This window comes from Mustela putorius, unplaced genomic scaffold (assembly GCF_011764305.1).
Source record: "Mustela putorius furo isolate JIRA1106 unplaced genomic scaffold, ASM1176430v1.1 tig00000174_pilon_pilon_pilon, whole genome shotgun sequence".
Taxonomy (NCBI): domain Eukaryota; kingdom Metazoa; phylum Chordata; class Mammalia; order Carnivora; family Mustelidae; genus Mustela; species Mustela putorius.
Genome location: NW_025421304.1, coordinates 32625391 through 32641311, shown reverse-complemented (window position 1 = coordinate 32641311; position 15921 = coordinate 32625391). Strand labels below are relative to the sequence as shown.

At 45.2% G+C, this 15921-nt stretch overlaps 1 protein-coding gene across 4 annotated transcripts in view; it reads left to right on the top strand.

The window, feature by feature from the left end:
• Window positions 1–4092: 4092 nt before the first annotated feature.
• The window catches only part of WDR59 (WD repeat domain 59), a 93039-nt gene continuing 81210 nt past the window's right edge, over window positions 4093–15921 (top strand). For 2 of the 4 annotated variants that reach the window (XM_004754004.3, XM_004754003.3), the window contains exon 1: window positions 4093–4283. In XM_004754004.3, coding sequence (XP_004754061.1) covers window positions 4230–4283 — 54 coding nt within the window. In that variant the 5' untranslated portion in view covers window positions 4093–4229. Of the gene's footprint in view, window positions 4284–6607; window positions 6792–15921 lie in introns of those variants that run through there. The other 2 variants (XM_045076306.1, XM_004754005.3) reach the window with 1 other exon arrangement.

Below are 15921 nucleotides of genomic sequence, written 5' to 3'. Positions count from 1 at the left end.
AAATAAATAAAATCTTTTAAAAAAAAAAAAAAAAAAAAAAAAAAAAGAAGAGGCCAGCCTCTGTCACCTCTGGCACCACGGAACAGTTGAGAGCCTGAGCTGGGGGTGAATCCTCTACTCTCCCCAGTATGATGACACCAGGCTCAGGTGCCCTGTGGGATTCTGACTAGCAGCCTCTCTCAGGCAATGCCCTTGTTATCTCCTTGTGCACTTAGTAAAGAGCAAATTTCCTTTGAAATTAAAATATTCAAATGCAGAACAGGGCAAGTTCCTCATTCAGTAGCTTGGCTCTACCCTTTACATCTTAGGGAGAGTGTCTCAGGGCATAGCAACAGGCATGCACAGAGACTTGCAAGCTCCAATTAGTTGATTAGTTTCATTTTGTCATTTGTTGCATTCAGAGTCCAGTAGGGGGGCTGCAAGTTTCTCCTGTGGATTCTTGGTCGGAAGTTAATGGGTCTGGGGAGGTTTTGAGTCATTTTGGATGCTCTCAATGCAAGGCAGTCAGATGCAGAAAGGGCCCCAGCTAGACTGAGGACTCTGTTTTATTATTTTTTATCTTCCTGCTCTCTCTGACCCTGGGTGAGCTGCTTCCTGGCTGTTCTTCGGCTGTGAAACAGGGTTAATAAACCACGGACCCACCTACCAGAACTGATAGGAGAAAAGGCTGATGAGACTGGTGTTGCCAAACCCTGCAAATACCAGAACATAACAATGTTACAAAGCCCCAGTTTCAAACATCTCTGGGAAAATGTAAGTCTGGGAGATTCCTGAAAGGTTTGGAAAATGAGGGAAACAGCTTGCTGGGGCCAACTCCTGAGAATCCTTGGGAAACCTGTGGCCTCCTTCCTCTCTGTCTCCATGAACCACGTCTTTGGGGGAAGTCCTCAGCAGTCCCTCTAGGGTAGATAAGTTTCTCCCAGTAAGAAACTTCCCCCCAGATTTCTCAGAGCTCATTACATTTGTATTATTTTGCTTGAAAAGAGAAAACTTAGAGAAACCAGGCCAATGGGCAACCAAATGCACAAAGCCAGGAGCACGAGCTTGTGTGCACGTTCACAAATATTTGTTGATTGATGGAGAGGAAAATTACTAGTGGGGCTCAGGGCAGGATTCCAAGATTCCCAGATGTAGAGAGACTGAGGGGTGGGCTAACTCCGCATTCTGCGGAAGAGGAAACGAAGGACTAGAAAGATAAAAGATCTGAGTTAAAACTTTGCAAGGGCAGTTGCTGATAACATCCAGCAAAAGCCCTGGATTTCTGGGTTGACCATATCCCCTGCTTTCCTCTGGGATGGCTGGCAGGTGACCTTCTGAAAAGAGTTTGCTTGGTGATCAGAGCCCTGTGGCCAGGTCAGCAAGCTGAAATCTACTTGACAAGGGAACCCCTCCTTCCCCGCCTCCCACCAATAGTTCCCAGTCTCTGATTGAGGCAGGACATTCATCGGTGGGTCTCAGAGGCACACAGCAATCAGGAAGCAGCCACAGAGCTCTAGATTTAGCTCCAGAGTCCCCACTCTTTTGTGATGACAGTGTGGGTAGGAGACAGAAAAAGGAAGGGCCCCAGGGGGCAGTGTGAGTGGTGCTCATGCTCCTTCTCTCAAAAATTCTACTGGGGCCCTTTCCACATCTAACAGAGAAAATATTGAGAGAACAGAGAGCACCAAGGACTTGAAACCCGAAGTACTTTCTGTGCCTACCAACCATGACAAGCAGATTTGGAGAACTAGACAAATACGAAGCAAAGAGGTGGGAGTGGGGGAGGGTTGTAGAAATGCTCAGGCGAGGGCAAACCTACCAGTTCCAGTGGGAAACAGATTACCAAGCTATATATAGACAGAGAGCTTTGAAATACCTGTATCTCTTTCTCCATCTCCAAAATAAAACTCAAAGGCCTAAGCAGGGCCCTTCCTCACTAGCCCTTTCCAACATTTTTAGCTGTACTTCTCGCTACGTCCTGTCACATACCCTAAGTTATAGCCATACCTGATTATTTGTTAGTCACTTAGTGGATATTTATTGAGCACCTACTATATCCAAGGCTGTAAGCAAATAAACAAGAATATGACATGTTAGATGAACGGACTCATTTATTCCCCTGTGACAGTGTGAACGCTCATAGAAAATATTCTTTATCTTTTCTTTTCTCCGGCCTTGAACCTGCCTTGGGATTTTTGTTTTGTTTTGTTTCTTTTGCTTTCTGGCCTGGTGAGCTGAGGCTCTTCTCTCCAGAGCAGTCTTTGGCCCTTTGTGATAGAGAACTGGGAGGAAACTTGAGAGGCAAGAAGAAAGGCCACTACAGAAGGGTGAAGGCCAGGGCTGGAGGGGTTTTTGAAGGGCTGCGGCGAGTGAGAATAACTAAGAAGTGAAGTGTTTTGAAGAGAAGGTGGTGTGGTTCTGAATGGCCTTGTGGGTGTAAAGAGTTACAAGTAAAGGGGTGCCTGGGTGGCTCAGTGGGTTAAGCCTCTGCCTTTAGCTCAGGTCATGATCTCGGGGTCCTGGGATCGAGCCCCACATCGGGCTCTCTGCTCAGTGGGGAGCCTGCTTCCTCCTCTCTCTCTGCCTCTCTGCCTACTTGTGGTCTCTGTCTGTCAAATAAATAAATAAAATCTTAAAAAAAAAAAAAAAAGAGTTACAAGTGAAGACCTTGAATGGTTTTAGAAATTACTTTCGGTTTCACAGAAGACATCCTTTTGGCCTAGACAGTACTCTGACTCTATATGCTTTTCCCATTCATTAATTGGACCAATATGGAAGGTCTTGATGCGTACTTACAAAGCAAGGCTGAACAAAACAGATCTGGTCCCTAGCCTCCCGAAGCTTGAAAATATTAAATAAACAAACAAATATTGAATTACAAATTGTGATGTGTCTTCCGAAGGAAAAGAAAGCAGCACGGCTCTGTGACTGTTTTGGGGGGAACTGCTTTATCTTTGGAACGCATCCCCTGTCTTCACACTTAAGGGTCTTTGTTCACTTTCAATGCTGAAGTGCTTTTTTTTTTTTTTATAGTATCTTCTATGAAAATGCTGATATTATACTGAGAACCTTAAATGTCACCTTGCATGGGATGCCATGTCGGGTTTCATATTTAGGGTGTCCTTTCCTAGTACATTGCTTGCCAGTCTTTTATAAAGCCCAATTCAGGGGTGGCTGGGTGGCTCTGTGGGTTAAAGCCTCTGCCTTCAGCTGGGGTCATGATCCTGGGGTCCTGGGATGGAGACCCACGTCGGGCTCTCTGCTCAGCGGGGAGCCTGCTTTCTCCTCTCTCTCCACCTGCTTGTGATCTCTGTCTGTCAAATAAATAAATAAAATCTTAAAAAAAAGAAATTAAAACTGAGAATTTAAAAAATATTTTTTCATGATTTCACTTTAATATCAATGCACATTAATATTAATAATACATTTTGTAAGTAAAAATATCTGTGTTTCATAAAATGAAAAAAATTTAGTGGGAAGAGTGGCAAATCTTTTCAATGTCTGGCTTAATAGAAAACCGCTGGATTCTCCTATCTGCTTCTGACGTTCAGCTTGTCACTATATACTACATAGCCTCTGGAAAACCACTGTATTTTACACTGGTGAAAAAAAGAAACTGTAGAAGGTAAATAATGGCCTTAGTAGAATTATGGGAAGTTTCGCCTTTGGAGACCCTCTGGGGTCCCTGGTCACTTTGGTAGGCGCTGCTGTACTGTAAGAATAAATCGTGCCTTCAGACTTATCAATGCCTTTACGGCAGGCCTCCGGGGATGGAGTAAACCTTTGGTTTGCGCGAATGCTGGGCTTTGGTTTGTAGGCCATCTGGGCCTCGCAGGGGACACGAGCGACGAGATAGGGAGGACAGCATGCACCTCCCCTCGCCAAACCCGCACTCGCGAGCTCTCGGCGAGTTACCCACGCGCTGCTCACCCTTGGACTACGACTCCCGGTAGAGCTTGCGGCAAGGGGGCGTGTACCACAGCGGCAGGGAGCGTGGGTCACTCAGGCCGAGTGACGGAAGTGGAGGGGGCGTGCCTGTTTTGGGTCGGTGCTGTGTCGCAATTGGAGGATCCGGGAGGAGGGGCGGAGCCTGTATTTGGGTCAGCCAATGGTTTGAGGTCTGGAGGAAGAGGGGGACGGGGCGTGGCAGGGCTTACTCGCGGGCTGCCTGGGGCTCACCGAGCCCAGGAACGCGAGTTTGCGGGGTGTGGAACGCGAAATCCTGGGGTGGGGGCGGTCGGGTGCAAGAGATGGCGGCGCGATGGAGCAGCGAGAACGTGGTGGTGGAGTTCCGTGACTCCCAGGTGAGTCGGGGGCCAAATGGAGCCTTCTGGGCATGCGCCCTCTCTGGTTCCCCTCCCCCACGCTGCCGGGTCCGTCTCCCGGGTGGCGGAGCGACCCTCCATCCTGGGCTGGGGAGATGGTTAAGGGGGTGACCCGGAGCTGTCAGACCCGAGCGAGCGAGGGGAGCCTTGATGACCGTTGGGGGCGGTTGGGGCGGGCGCGGACGGGGTATGGGTTCCCCGCGGGGGTCCGGGGAATAGGGTCTGCCTTGGGACACCGAAGCGCAGAGACTGCGCGAGAGTGAGTGTTGAGGGGAGGCTTCCCAACACCGGGGTGGTGAGCGAGTGGGTCTGCTCTGCAAGGCTGGGGGACTCGAGGCTTAGTGACTTTGGATAAGTCGGGGGACTCGAGGCTTAGTGACTTTGGATAAGTCGCAGAACTTCTCTGAGCTTCAGCTGCGTGGAGGTATCCTTGCCTCACAGGACTTTGGAATGGATTCGATTAAAAGAAACACAAAACTATAAAGTGCCTGTTTCGGCAGCTAAGCTTTGAAGTGGCTGCTGATGCTAGAATAGTGGAAAATACCTTATAGGGAATAGGAGTGTGCGATGTACATATTGCCCAGGTTCAAATACCTGGTTGGAAATCCCAGCCGAGCCCTAGCCTGTCATCCCCTCTCAGCTCATCACCTTTCTCACCTGTGTGAAGGTGAGAGTCGTGCCTGCCTCACAGGGCTGGCGTCAGAATTGTATGATGTATTATTATATTTAGGATATGTGGCACAGTGACGGGCACGTGTTAGCCTCAAGGAACTTTAGCATTTACTAGTTTTCTTTTTTGTTTGTTTTTACCATTTTTTAATCTCGTGCCTTCCTAATGCTAGCCCTTGTGCTAAGGGATTTATCTGCATTTACTTTCTCTAATTCATGAGAGAACCAAGATAAATAGTTATTAGCCCTTTTATCCAAATTGGGGGTGGGATGGATCCGTGTATAGCTGATCTCAGGTAACTTGGCCAAGGTCTCCCATTATGTGGCGCATTTGGGCTTTGAAGGCAGGTATCTGACCTCAGGGCTCTTGTTACTTTGCTTCATGTTTTAGCAATCTGGGTCCAGTCCTTTCACAACAACTAACCCATTTCCTCTTCTCCATCACCTAGGACAGTGTCTTGGTGATTCTCTCCATTGACTCAAGAAATATTTATTGACTACCTTCTGTGTGCCAGGCTTTCATCCACAGATTCATTCAACAAGAATTTACTGAGCCCTTGCTAGGTGAACACTGCACCGTGTATCAGGACTCAGATGATTTATACTGAAGGCAAATCTGGATTACAACAAGGGGTGAAGTGGTTTCTTCTTTCTAAAACTCCATCCCTTTTTTTGCCATAAAGATTTACAAGTGGAGGAGCCCCCCACTGATTTGCTCTGTGGTTCCCTCTGACACATAGCCCCCATGGAGAATGTGAGCAGCAACATACAGATTAAAGCATTCTAAGGTACTTTGCACTGTCAGCACGGTGTCTCTGGGAGGCCTGCTGTCCCATGGGAGGCGCCAGACCCCTAGGGAAAAAGAACTGTATTCTTGTTACCCTTCTTGTTAATTGCTTTCCCTGGAGACTGGGAACAGTCATGTATAGTTACCTCTGAGCCTATTAATTTGGAAGCTACTAATCTGCAAATGCTTTAATTCTCAGGGAAGCTCAGGTAGTCTCACCCCTTCTGTATAGAGCTGTAATTGGAGAGACCTGCAGAGAGGGTGCTGACACATATATTAGGATGTATGAAGTAAAATCAAGTAATTAAACCAGAACAGCAGTGGTCATAGTAAGAGAACAAAGTAAATTGGGTAATTTCACTGCCTTGCGGGGGTTTCTGTTTTTTCTTTTTGATTTTTCTATTCAGTTGGAAGGGTACGACTTAGTTTGAATTAGCATGGTTTTGTGGTTGTTTCTGGTGGCAACTGGAAGGGATCTAGACCCACTTTATTAACTTTATTTATTCATGTGGAAAGAAAAAAAATCAAAGCTCTTCATACTGTTTTTCTCACAAGGGAGGACAGACCGATAAACTTGTCAAAACCCCTTGCCTCTAATTAAAATATTTTGTTTTTTCAGAGGAAAAAGCCCAGCCTGAAAGGTGAAATTCTTTTTCTTCAGTTTCTTTCTTTTTTTTTTTTTAAGAGTTTATTTATTTATTTGTCAGAGAGAGAGAGCGAGAACACGAGTGGACAAGCAGGCAGAGTGGCAGGCAGAGACAGAGAGAGAGAAGCAAGCTCCCTGCTGAGCAAGGAGCCCAATGCAGGACTCGATTCCAGGACCCCAGGATCATGACCTGAGCTGAAGGCAGCGGCCTACCCAACTGAGCCACCCAGGTGTCCCTTTTTCTTCAGTTTCTACAAGTGCCATTCACTTTATGAAACCATGCCTTCAGATGTTACCATCCCCGATTAACAGCGAAGAAATTGTGGTACTTAACAACTACTCTGAAGTGATCCCTGGAATGGATGAGTGTTAAGAAAATGTAGAGGTAACTTTCTAGAAAATTCAGTAGAATTTTCTGCGATGATGGAAATGTGGCATTGAACAGTTGAAATGGGGCTAGTGCAACCGAAAAATTGTATTTTTAATTTAATTAAAATTGAATTAATTGCCATGTAAATAGCCACTTGTATCGAGTGGCTGTGCTTTTCCAAAGTGCATGGGAGATGAGATCATTACCCCTGGCAAAGTGGTCGGATGGCAGAACACGTAGTTCACAAGCCTCTAAAACAACGGAAAGAGCAGAAACAGTTCAGAAAATGATGGGAAGAAGACAGGAATTTGAACTCATGGCTCATAGCAACAGTTTGCTTAATGTCTCTGCTTTGGCATCGTGAGATGTTTCAAACTCAGTTTTCCAAAGTAGCCAGCCATACTCGGGGGCCACTCTCCCTGTACCCTAGCTTTTCGCTGCTTTCCAGTTCATCCTCCACAGAGTCAGAGCGGGTTTTTTGTTTTGTTTTTCCTTTAAAACCAGGTTTACTGGGGCGCCTGGGTGGCTCAGTCGTTGGACGTCAGCCTTCAGCTCACATGATCCCAGGATCCTGGGATCGAGCCCCACATTGGGCTTCCTGCTAGCATGGAGCCTGCTTCTCCCTCTCCCACTCCCCCTGCTTGTATTCCCTTTCTTGCTCTCTCCCTGTCGAGTAAATAAAATCTTTAAAAAGAACCAACCAGGTTTATTGAAGTATAATTAATATACAGTAAAATTCCCCTTTTAATGTGGACAGTTTGTTGAGTTTTGCCCGTGTATGTAGTCCTGTAACCAGTGTTACACTCAAGAGTAACGCTCCAGAATTCCTTGGTGTCTCTGTGTAGCCAGTTGTAGTGCCTCCCTCTGGCAGCTGCTGAGGTGATTGCTGTAAGAAAAGGAATGGACAGTGTGGAAATCTCTGAACTTGGCCTCTCACCCTTAACTGAGTGCCTTTGAGATTGATCCATGTTGTTGAGCATCAGTTAGTCTGTTCTTTTTTTTTTTTTTTTAAGATTTTATTTATTTATTTGACAGAGAGAGAGAGATCACAAGTAGGCAGAGAGGCAGGCAGAGAGCGAGAGGGAAGCAGGCTCCCCGCTGAGCAAAGAGCCCGATGCGGGACTTGATCCCAGGACCCTGAGACTGTGACCTGAGCCGAAGGCAGAGGCTTAACCCACTGAGCCACCCAGGTGCCCCTAGTCTGTTCTTTTTTATTGCCCACAGGTAGTACTCCAGTGTATGGAGAGACCACAGTCTTTATCCGTTCACCTGTTTGTGGATATACAGGTTGTTACCACTTTTTGGCGATTATGATTAAAGCTGTGATAAGGGGTGCCTGGGTGGCTCAGTCAGTTAAGCGGCTGCCTTTGGCTTAGGTCATGATCCTGGGGTCCCAGGATCAAGTCCCATGTGGGGCTTCCTGCTTCGTGGGGAGTTCGCTCTTTCTCACAAATAAATAATATAAAATCTTAAAAAATATAAAGCTGTGATAAAATATCACGGTGATTTTTTAAAACCTAACTTTAAAACCTTAGGGGAACCTGGGTGGCTTAGTCAGTTACGTATCTGACTTCAGCTCAGGTCATGATCCCAGGGTTCTGGGATTAAGCCCCACATCCTGCTCCCTGCTCAGTGGGGAATAAGCTTCTCCCTCTCTCTTTGCCACTCCCCCTACTTGTGCTCTCTCTCTCTCTTATTCTCTCTCAAATAAATAAATATCTTTTTTAAAAAAACCCTTAACTTGGGATGCCTGGGTGGCTCAGTGGCTTAAGCCTCTGCCTTTGGCTCAGGTCATGGTCTCAGGGTCCTGGGATCATGGGATCCAGTCCCGCATCAGGCTCTCTGCTCAGCAGGGAGCCTCCCCCCTCCCTCTCTTCCTGCCTCTCTGCCTCCTTGTGATCTCTCTCTGTCAAATAAATAAATAAAATCCTTAAAACAAACAAACAACAACAACAAAAAACTCCTAACATCCCTCCTTCAATGGAAATGCTTCAGTGACTTCCTCCTGTTGGACTGAGTGTAGAATATAAATTCCTTATTTTGGACTGTTTCATGGGCTGGTCTCAGCCTACTTCTCGGATCACATCTTACACCTACTTTCCCCCTCTGTCCCTGTTTGTTTTCATCTTTCTTCATCTGTTCCAGTGTGAGCTCCCTGAGCGTAGAGATTTTGTCTTGTTGACTCCTGCTGTCTCCCTGGTGCCTTGAATAGTGGTTGGTATACAGTAGCACCCAGCAAGTATTTGTTGAATGAATAAATTTTAAAAAATGAATTATGTTGATTAGTAGTATTAACAGGAATTAGGAAAAAGTGTTTAGGTTATCATGGTTTTTTAAAATAGATTTTAGAATAATTTTAGACCTACAGAAACAATGGGAAGATAGTACAGAGGGTTCCCATATACCCCACACCGGGTTGTCCCTACTAAAAACATCTTGTACTAGTATGGTACATTTTCCACGATTAATGAATCAGTATTGATATTATTAATGCAAATCCGTACTTTCCTCATATTTCCTTTGTTTTTACCTAATGTTCTTGTTCTGTTCTGGGATTCCATTCAGACTACCACATGCTGTGTGGTCATCATGTCTCTTCAGACTCCTTGGCTATGACAGTTTCTCAGACTGTCTTTGATGACTTTGACAACCTTGAGGAGTACCAGTCAGGTATTTTATAGAATGTCCCTCGGTTGGGATTTGTCTGATGTCTTTCTCGTGATTAGCCTGGGATTATGGGTTTTGGGGAGGAAGACCTCAGAGATAAGGTGTCATTCTCATCCCATCATATCAAGGCTACTTGCTGTGAACATGACAGATCACTGTTGATGTTGACCTGGCTGAGGTAGTGCTTGTCAGGTTTCCCTACTGTAAGCTTGACTCTTTTTGCTTTCTGTCTGTTCTGTACTCTTTGGAAAAGAGTCAGTAGATGCAGCCCAAAGTAAAGAGTGGGGACTGCTTTCTTCCTTCCTACCCCCCCTTCCTTCCTTCCTTCCTATCTTTCTTTCTCTCCAATTAGTTGCTTATATCAGTGTGAATTCTTAGATACTTACTTATACTTTGGATTATAATCCAGTACTACTTTATTTTTATTATTTTTACTTTGTTTCTCAGATTGTCCCAGCCTTCACCTTTGGGAGCTCTTCAGGTGGTTCATGTGTTCTTGTGACATACCCCCATCGTTGTTTTCATTTGTTCGTATGTCTTTTACTTTTTTATTATTTATTATTTGTTATTATTTTTAAAAACATTTATTTGAGAGTGAGAGCGAGAGAGAGCACAAGCAGGGAGGAGAGAGAGGATCAGGTTCCCTGTTGAGCAGGTAGTCCCATGTGGGGCTCCATCCCAGGACCCTTGGATCATGACCTGAGCCCAAGGCAGACACTTAAGTCACTGAGCTACCCAGGTGCCCCTGTGTGTCTTTTAAATATACAGTACTTTCTTATTTTTTGGCACTGCAAGTTGCTAAACTCTTTTTATTTTATTTTATTTTATTTTATTTATTTGAGGGAGAGAGAATGAGAGAGAGAGCATGGGAGGGAGGGTGAGAGGGAGAAGCAGACTCCCCGCTGAGCAGGGAGCCCCATGTGGGCCTCCATCCTGGGATTCCAGAATCAAGACCTGAGCCGAAGACAGTTGTTTAACCAACTGAGCCAGCCAGGTGCCCTCAAGATGCTTAACTCTTATCATGTATATTTCCTGCCGTAGTCCCCAAACTAGCCATTTCTCTAAGGATCCCTGGTTTCTTTTATTGGAGAATGACATCAGAAACCAAGATCTGGTGCTAGATGTGCTCACTGCTCTTGGGGTGTTATTGCCTGTAGGAACTCTCATCTGACAAAACAGGAAATGTATGTGCATACTAATTCGAGTGTGTGTGTGTGTCTGTATATCTCCATATGTAATCATCTGTATATTAAGCTGAACATGAGTTTACACTTAGCATCTTCTACTCTAATCCATTATCACAAGTGTCATTGTGGCACCCTTTGCCTACTAGTAACCTCCCACTCTTACTGTGAGAAGCAGGGCCTCCCCTGCCATCCTCCATGCGTTTACGTACTTGTTCATTCCAAAAGCCTTGTACAGTGGCTTCAGAATTGTTCACCTGTATAGCAGGGACTTTATATACTCGAGCACAGTGCTTATGTACAGTTCTTTTCCCTGTTAGTCTTACAGATTTCATTAAGGTTTTCATCTTTTTTTTTTTTAAAGATTTTATTTATTTATTTGACAGAGAGAGATCACAAGTAGGCAGAGAGGCAGGCAGAGAGAGAGGAAGGGAAGCAGGCCCTCTGCTGAGCAGAGAGCCTGATGCGGGACTCGATCCCGGGACCCTGAGATCATGACCTGAGCCGAAGGCAGTGGCTTAACCCACTGAGCCACCCAGGCGCCCAGTTTTCATCAATTTTTTTATTTTAAAGATTTTATTTATTTATTTATTTGACAGGTAGAGATCACAAGTAGGCAGAGAGGCAGGCAGAGAGAGAGAGAGGGAAGCAGGCTCCCCACTGAGCAGAGAGCCCGATGCGGGACTCGATCCCAGGACCCTGAGATCATGACCTGAGCCAAAGGCAGTGGCTTAACCCACTGAGCCACCCAGGCGCCCGGTTTTCATCAATTTTTTTTAAAAAATATTTATTTATTTATTTGACAGGTAGAGATCACAAGTAGGCAGAGAGGCAGGCAGAGAGAGAGAGAGAGAGGGAAGCAGGCTCCCCACTGAGCAGAGAGCCCGATGCGGGACTCGATCCCAGGACCCCAATATCATGACCTGAGCCGAAGGCAGTGGCTTAACCCACTGAGCCACCCAGGTGCCCGGTTTTCATCATTTTTAAGCAGCCTTTTTCACTTCTCCACACTGTGGTCCAGTCGTTTCTTTCTTTAATTTAATTTAATTTAATATATTTTTTTGAGATAGAGAACACAAACAGTGTGAAGGGGCAGAGGGAGAGGGAGAAGCAGGTTCCCTGCTGAATTGGGAGCCTGTCTTGGGGCTTGAGTCCAGGCTCCTGGGATCGTGACCCCATCCAAAGGCAGATGCTCAACTAGCTGAGCCATCCAGGCACTCCCTGTTTTTTTTCCCCTCCCTAAGATTTTACTTTATTTAGTTTTTAAAGATTTTATTTATTTAGAGAGAGTGCACTTGTGTGTGCTCAAGCAGGGTGGCGAGGGGAAGGCAGAGAAAGAGAGAATCTTAAGCAGACTCTGCACTAAGCATGGAGCCAGACACTGGTTTTGATCCCATGACCCCAAGATCGTGACTTAGTTGAAACCAAGAGTCAGTCGGGAGCTCAACTGACTGAGCCACCCAGATGCCCCTTAAGATTTTATTTCCAAGAAGTCTCTACACCAAACTTGGAGCTTGAACTCACAACCCCAAGGTCAGCTGTCCCATGCTTCACCGACTGAGCCAGCCAGGTGCCCCTGTCGTATAATCTTTATGAAGCATTACCTTCTCTTTTCTTTTTCTTTCTTTCTTTCTTTTTTTTAAAGATATATTTATTTATTTTAGAGAGCTACCCTACTTAGGTACCCTAATATTGGGTGACTTACTAGTCTCAACATTACTGCTACTTTTCCAGACAGATAAAAATTGAGGCCTTGCTTTGTTTTCTGCTCTAAATAAAATAAAAAACAAAACACAACTTGGCAAATTTTTTAGCTAAGAGGAATGTTGTGAATAGTTGATAGTCCAGACGTTTCCTGGGGCCATCCAGCTTTGGTCCCTGCTTTTCTAGTTTCTCTTCAAGTTCATTTTGGAAACTATGGGGATGGAAGGGCACAGAGGGCTGTTTTGGGTGGAAGAGACTATTAGGTTGTAAAAGCTGCAAATTATTTGTTTTCTAGAAAATTTGATAGCAAAATGCAGTGAAGAATGGGGGAGGAGTAGGGTACCGCCAGGGAGTGCCAGTGTTAGGACCCAGGTTCTATCATCTCACTGCCATGTGATCTTGAACAAGTTAGTTCCTTTTTAACCTCAGTTCCTTTATCTATAAAACAAGAAGAATAGTATCTGCCTGTGTCCAGGAGTCCCCGGAACCTTGCCTAGTTTCACTAGGAGGATTCACATTCGTATTTGCAGTTAGGATTTATTGCAGGGAAAGGATACAAAGCAAAATCAGAGCAAGAAAGCACATGGTGTGAAGTCTGGAGGAAGCTAGGTGCGAGGGAGCTTTCACCGTGGAGTCCCTCAGGACATGCTTAATTCCTCCAGCATCAAATTCTAGCGATACCTAGGAAATGTGACCAGGGAAGCCCATCAGAGTCTCAGTGGCCGAGTTTTTATTTGGGGCTGGTGACGGAAGCATCGTCCAGCTAGGTGAACCACACCCCAGAAGGGCAGCAGGTGCTCAGCATAAACCACATTGTACTCGAGGTGTGGGTAGAGTGAGCCACTCTTATCAGTTGGGGAATGGTGGGAACATTCCAGATCCCAAGTTCCCAGGCGCCAGCCAAGAGCCAGCCTTGCAAGCAGGCCTTTCTGAGGTGAGCAGTCTTGTGCCTGCTACGCTCTTTTCTGCAACATTACGTGACAGTGACTGCGAGGATTAGATGAGATAGTTCCCACCTAGCACTTGGCACAGTGACCAGCTTATTTTAAGTACCTGATACATGTTAATTATTATGGTTATATCAGAAAACTTGGTAAGGAAGCAACAAATAGCCTGACAAAAGAGCCTTATGGAGCTGAGGGAACCTTTGGAAGACAGCTCATCCACTTTCTTATTTTATAGATGGGGAACCAGGGACTTAGGAAGGAGAGGTGATTTTCCTAGTCATACCCAGTGTGAGCCATTCAGCTTGTGAGAACGCAAGGATGTTCTCATTTTAAAGAGGGAGACTTCCCGGAAGTGCCTGGGTGGCTCAGTGAGTTAAGCATCTGCCTTCAGCTCAGGCCATGATCCCAGGGTCCTCAGCAGGGCGCCTGCTTCTCCCTCTCCCTCTGCCACTCCGCCTGCTTGTGCTCTCTCTCACTCTGTCAAATAAATAAATAACATCTTAAAAAAAAATAAAGAGTGACACTTCCCAGAAAACACCCACTGTGCCGAGTGTGTGAACACTCAGATAGAAACCTCTAGAAGGTATTATATGAAGATGGTTCAAAAGCAGCCCTAGCAGCAGTGTCTCTGATTTAGAGACTGGATCTCGTCATTTGAAACGTTCTGATCCTTTTTATGTCCATCGGTTTTAGTTCATGGTTTTATTCTGTGAAATCCAAGAGTATGTACATTACAGTCGTTACTCGGGCACGTAACAGACTGAGTTTCGGGGACCTGACCTAGCTCTGACTTGTGTTGATTGGATGTTTCTACTCTGCATCATTTCGAAGGATGAACGGGCAAAGTGTTTTTGTATTTTTGAACAGCTCTTTCTAATTCAGCTGAGGTTGAGAGAGGAAGAGTTGATTTCTTTCCTAGTTCCTTCAAGTAAACCGAGATTTTGTTCTACAGACGGCAGTGGTCTCTGTAGAGGGGCTTTCTTCTGTGTTGAATCAGGGTAGAAAGGTAGTCTTATGAAGTTATATATTACAGATTCTTCCTAGAGAGATAAACTTTCTGAGAGAAGCATTGTGTTTGTACCAAAATTATTTTTTTAAAGATTTTTATTTATTTGACAGACAGATCACAAGTAGGCAGAGAGGCAGGCAGAGAGAGGAGCAGAGAGCCCGATGTGAGGCTCGATCCCAGGACCCTGGGATCATGACCTGAGTGGAAGGCAGAGAGGCTTTAACCACTGAGCCACCCAGGTGCCCCTGTACCAAAATTTAACAGTAAATCCAACATGGATTGGAAATGCAGTCTATCTCGAAATTCATTGTCTCCTGACTATTGTGAAGTATCATCCCTGTTGTTATCTAAAAGATGAGAATATTATAGTGTAAGCCTTTTTCAGTGGTAGTTTTATTGAAATATCGTTGACACATCATATAATTCACTTCCTTGAAGTGTACACGATTTAGTGGGTTTCATTATATTCACCAACTGAGACCAGTGCCACCATCATTTGTAGAACATTTTCCTCACCCCCAGAAGAAACCTTGTACCCTTTAGCCATCACCCCTTAGTCCTCCAACTCCCCCAGCCTTAAGCAATCACTGATCTGGTGTCTTCTCTATAGATATGCCTTTATGGATGTTTCATAGATACGGAAGCACATATGCAACGACGTGGCTGAAACTAGAGGGTATTATGTTAAGCCAAGTAAGGCAATCAGAGAAAGACAATTATCATATGATCTCACTGATATGAGGAATTTGAGAAAAAAGACAGAGGACATAGGGGAAGGGAGGGAAAAATGAAACAAGATGAAACCAGAGAGGTAGACAAACCGTGAGAGACTCTTAATATCAGGAAACAAACTGAGGGTTGCTGGAGGGTAGGGGGGTGAGAGGGATGGGGTAGCTGTGTGATGGGCATTGGGGAGGGTATGTGCTATGGTGAGGAAAAAATAAATGTAAAAAATATATATTCTCATATAAATACAACTAAAAATAAAAAGAAAAAAATGAATCACATAGTATGTGGTCTTTGTGATTAACTTGTTTTGCTTAGTTTTTGTGTTTTGTTGTTGTTTTTTTTTTTTTAGAGAGAGCATGTGCGTCAGGGAGTGGGGGGAGGGCCATAGGGAGAGGGAGAGAGAATCTCAAGCAGATTCCCCGCTGAGTGAGGAGCCCGAGGATGGGCTCCATCTCATGACCCTGAGATCAGGACCTGAGCCAAAACCAAGAGCCTGGCACGCAACCAACTAAGCCACCCAGGCACCCCTCACTTAGTTCTTTTTTTTTTTTTAATAAGATTTTATTATTTATTCGACAGAGAGAGATCACAAGTAGGCAGAGAGGCAGGCAGAGAGAGAGAGAGGAGGAAGCAGGCTCCCCGCTGAGCAGAGAGCCCGATGTGGGACTCGATCCCAGGACCCTGAGATCACGACCCGAGCTGAAGGCAGTGGCTTAACCCACTGAGCCACCCAGGCGCCCTCACTTAGTTCTTTTTAAGGTTCATCTTTGTTATGGTCAAGTAATATTTCATTGTAGGGCTATGTCACATTTTGTTTATCCATTCATCAACCGTTGAACATTTGGGTGGTTTCTCTATCTTGGCTGTTAGGACCTATGCTGCCATGAGTGTTTGTGTAGAAGTTT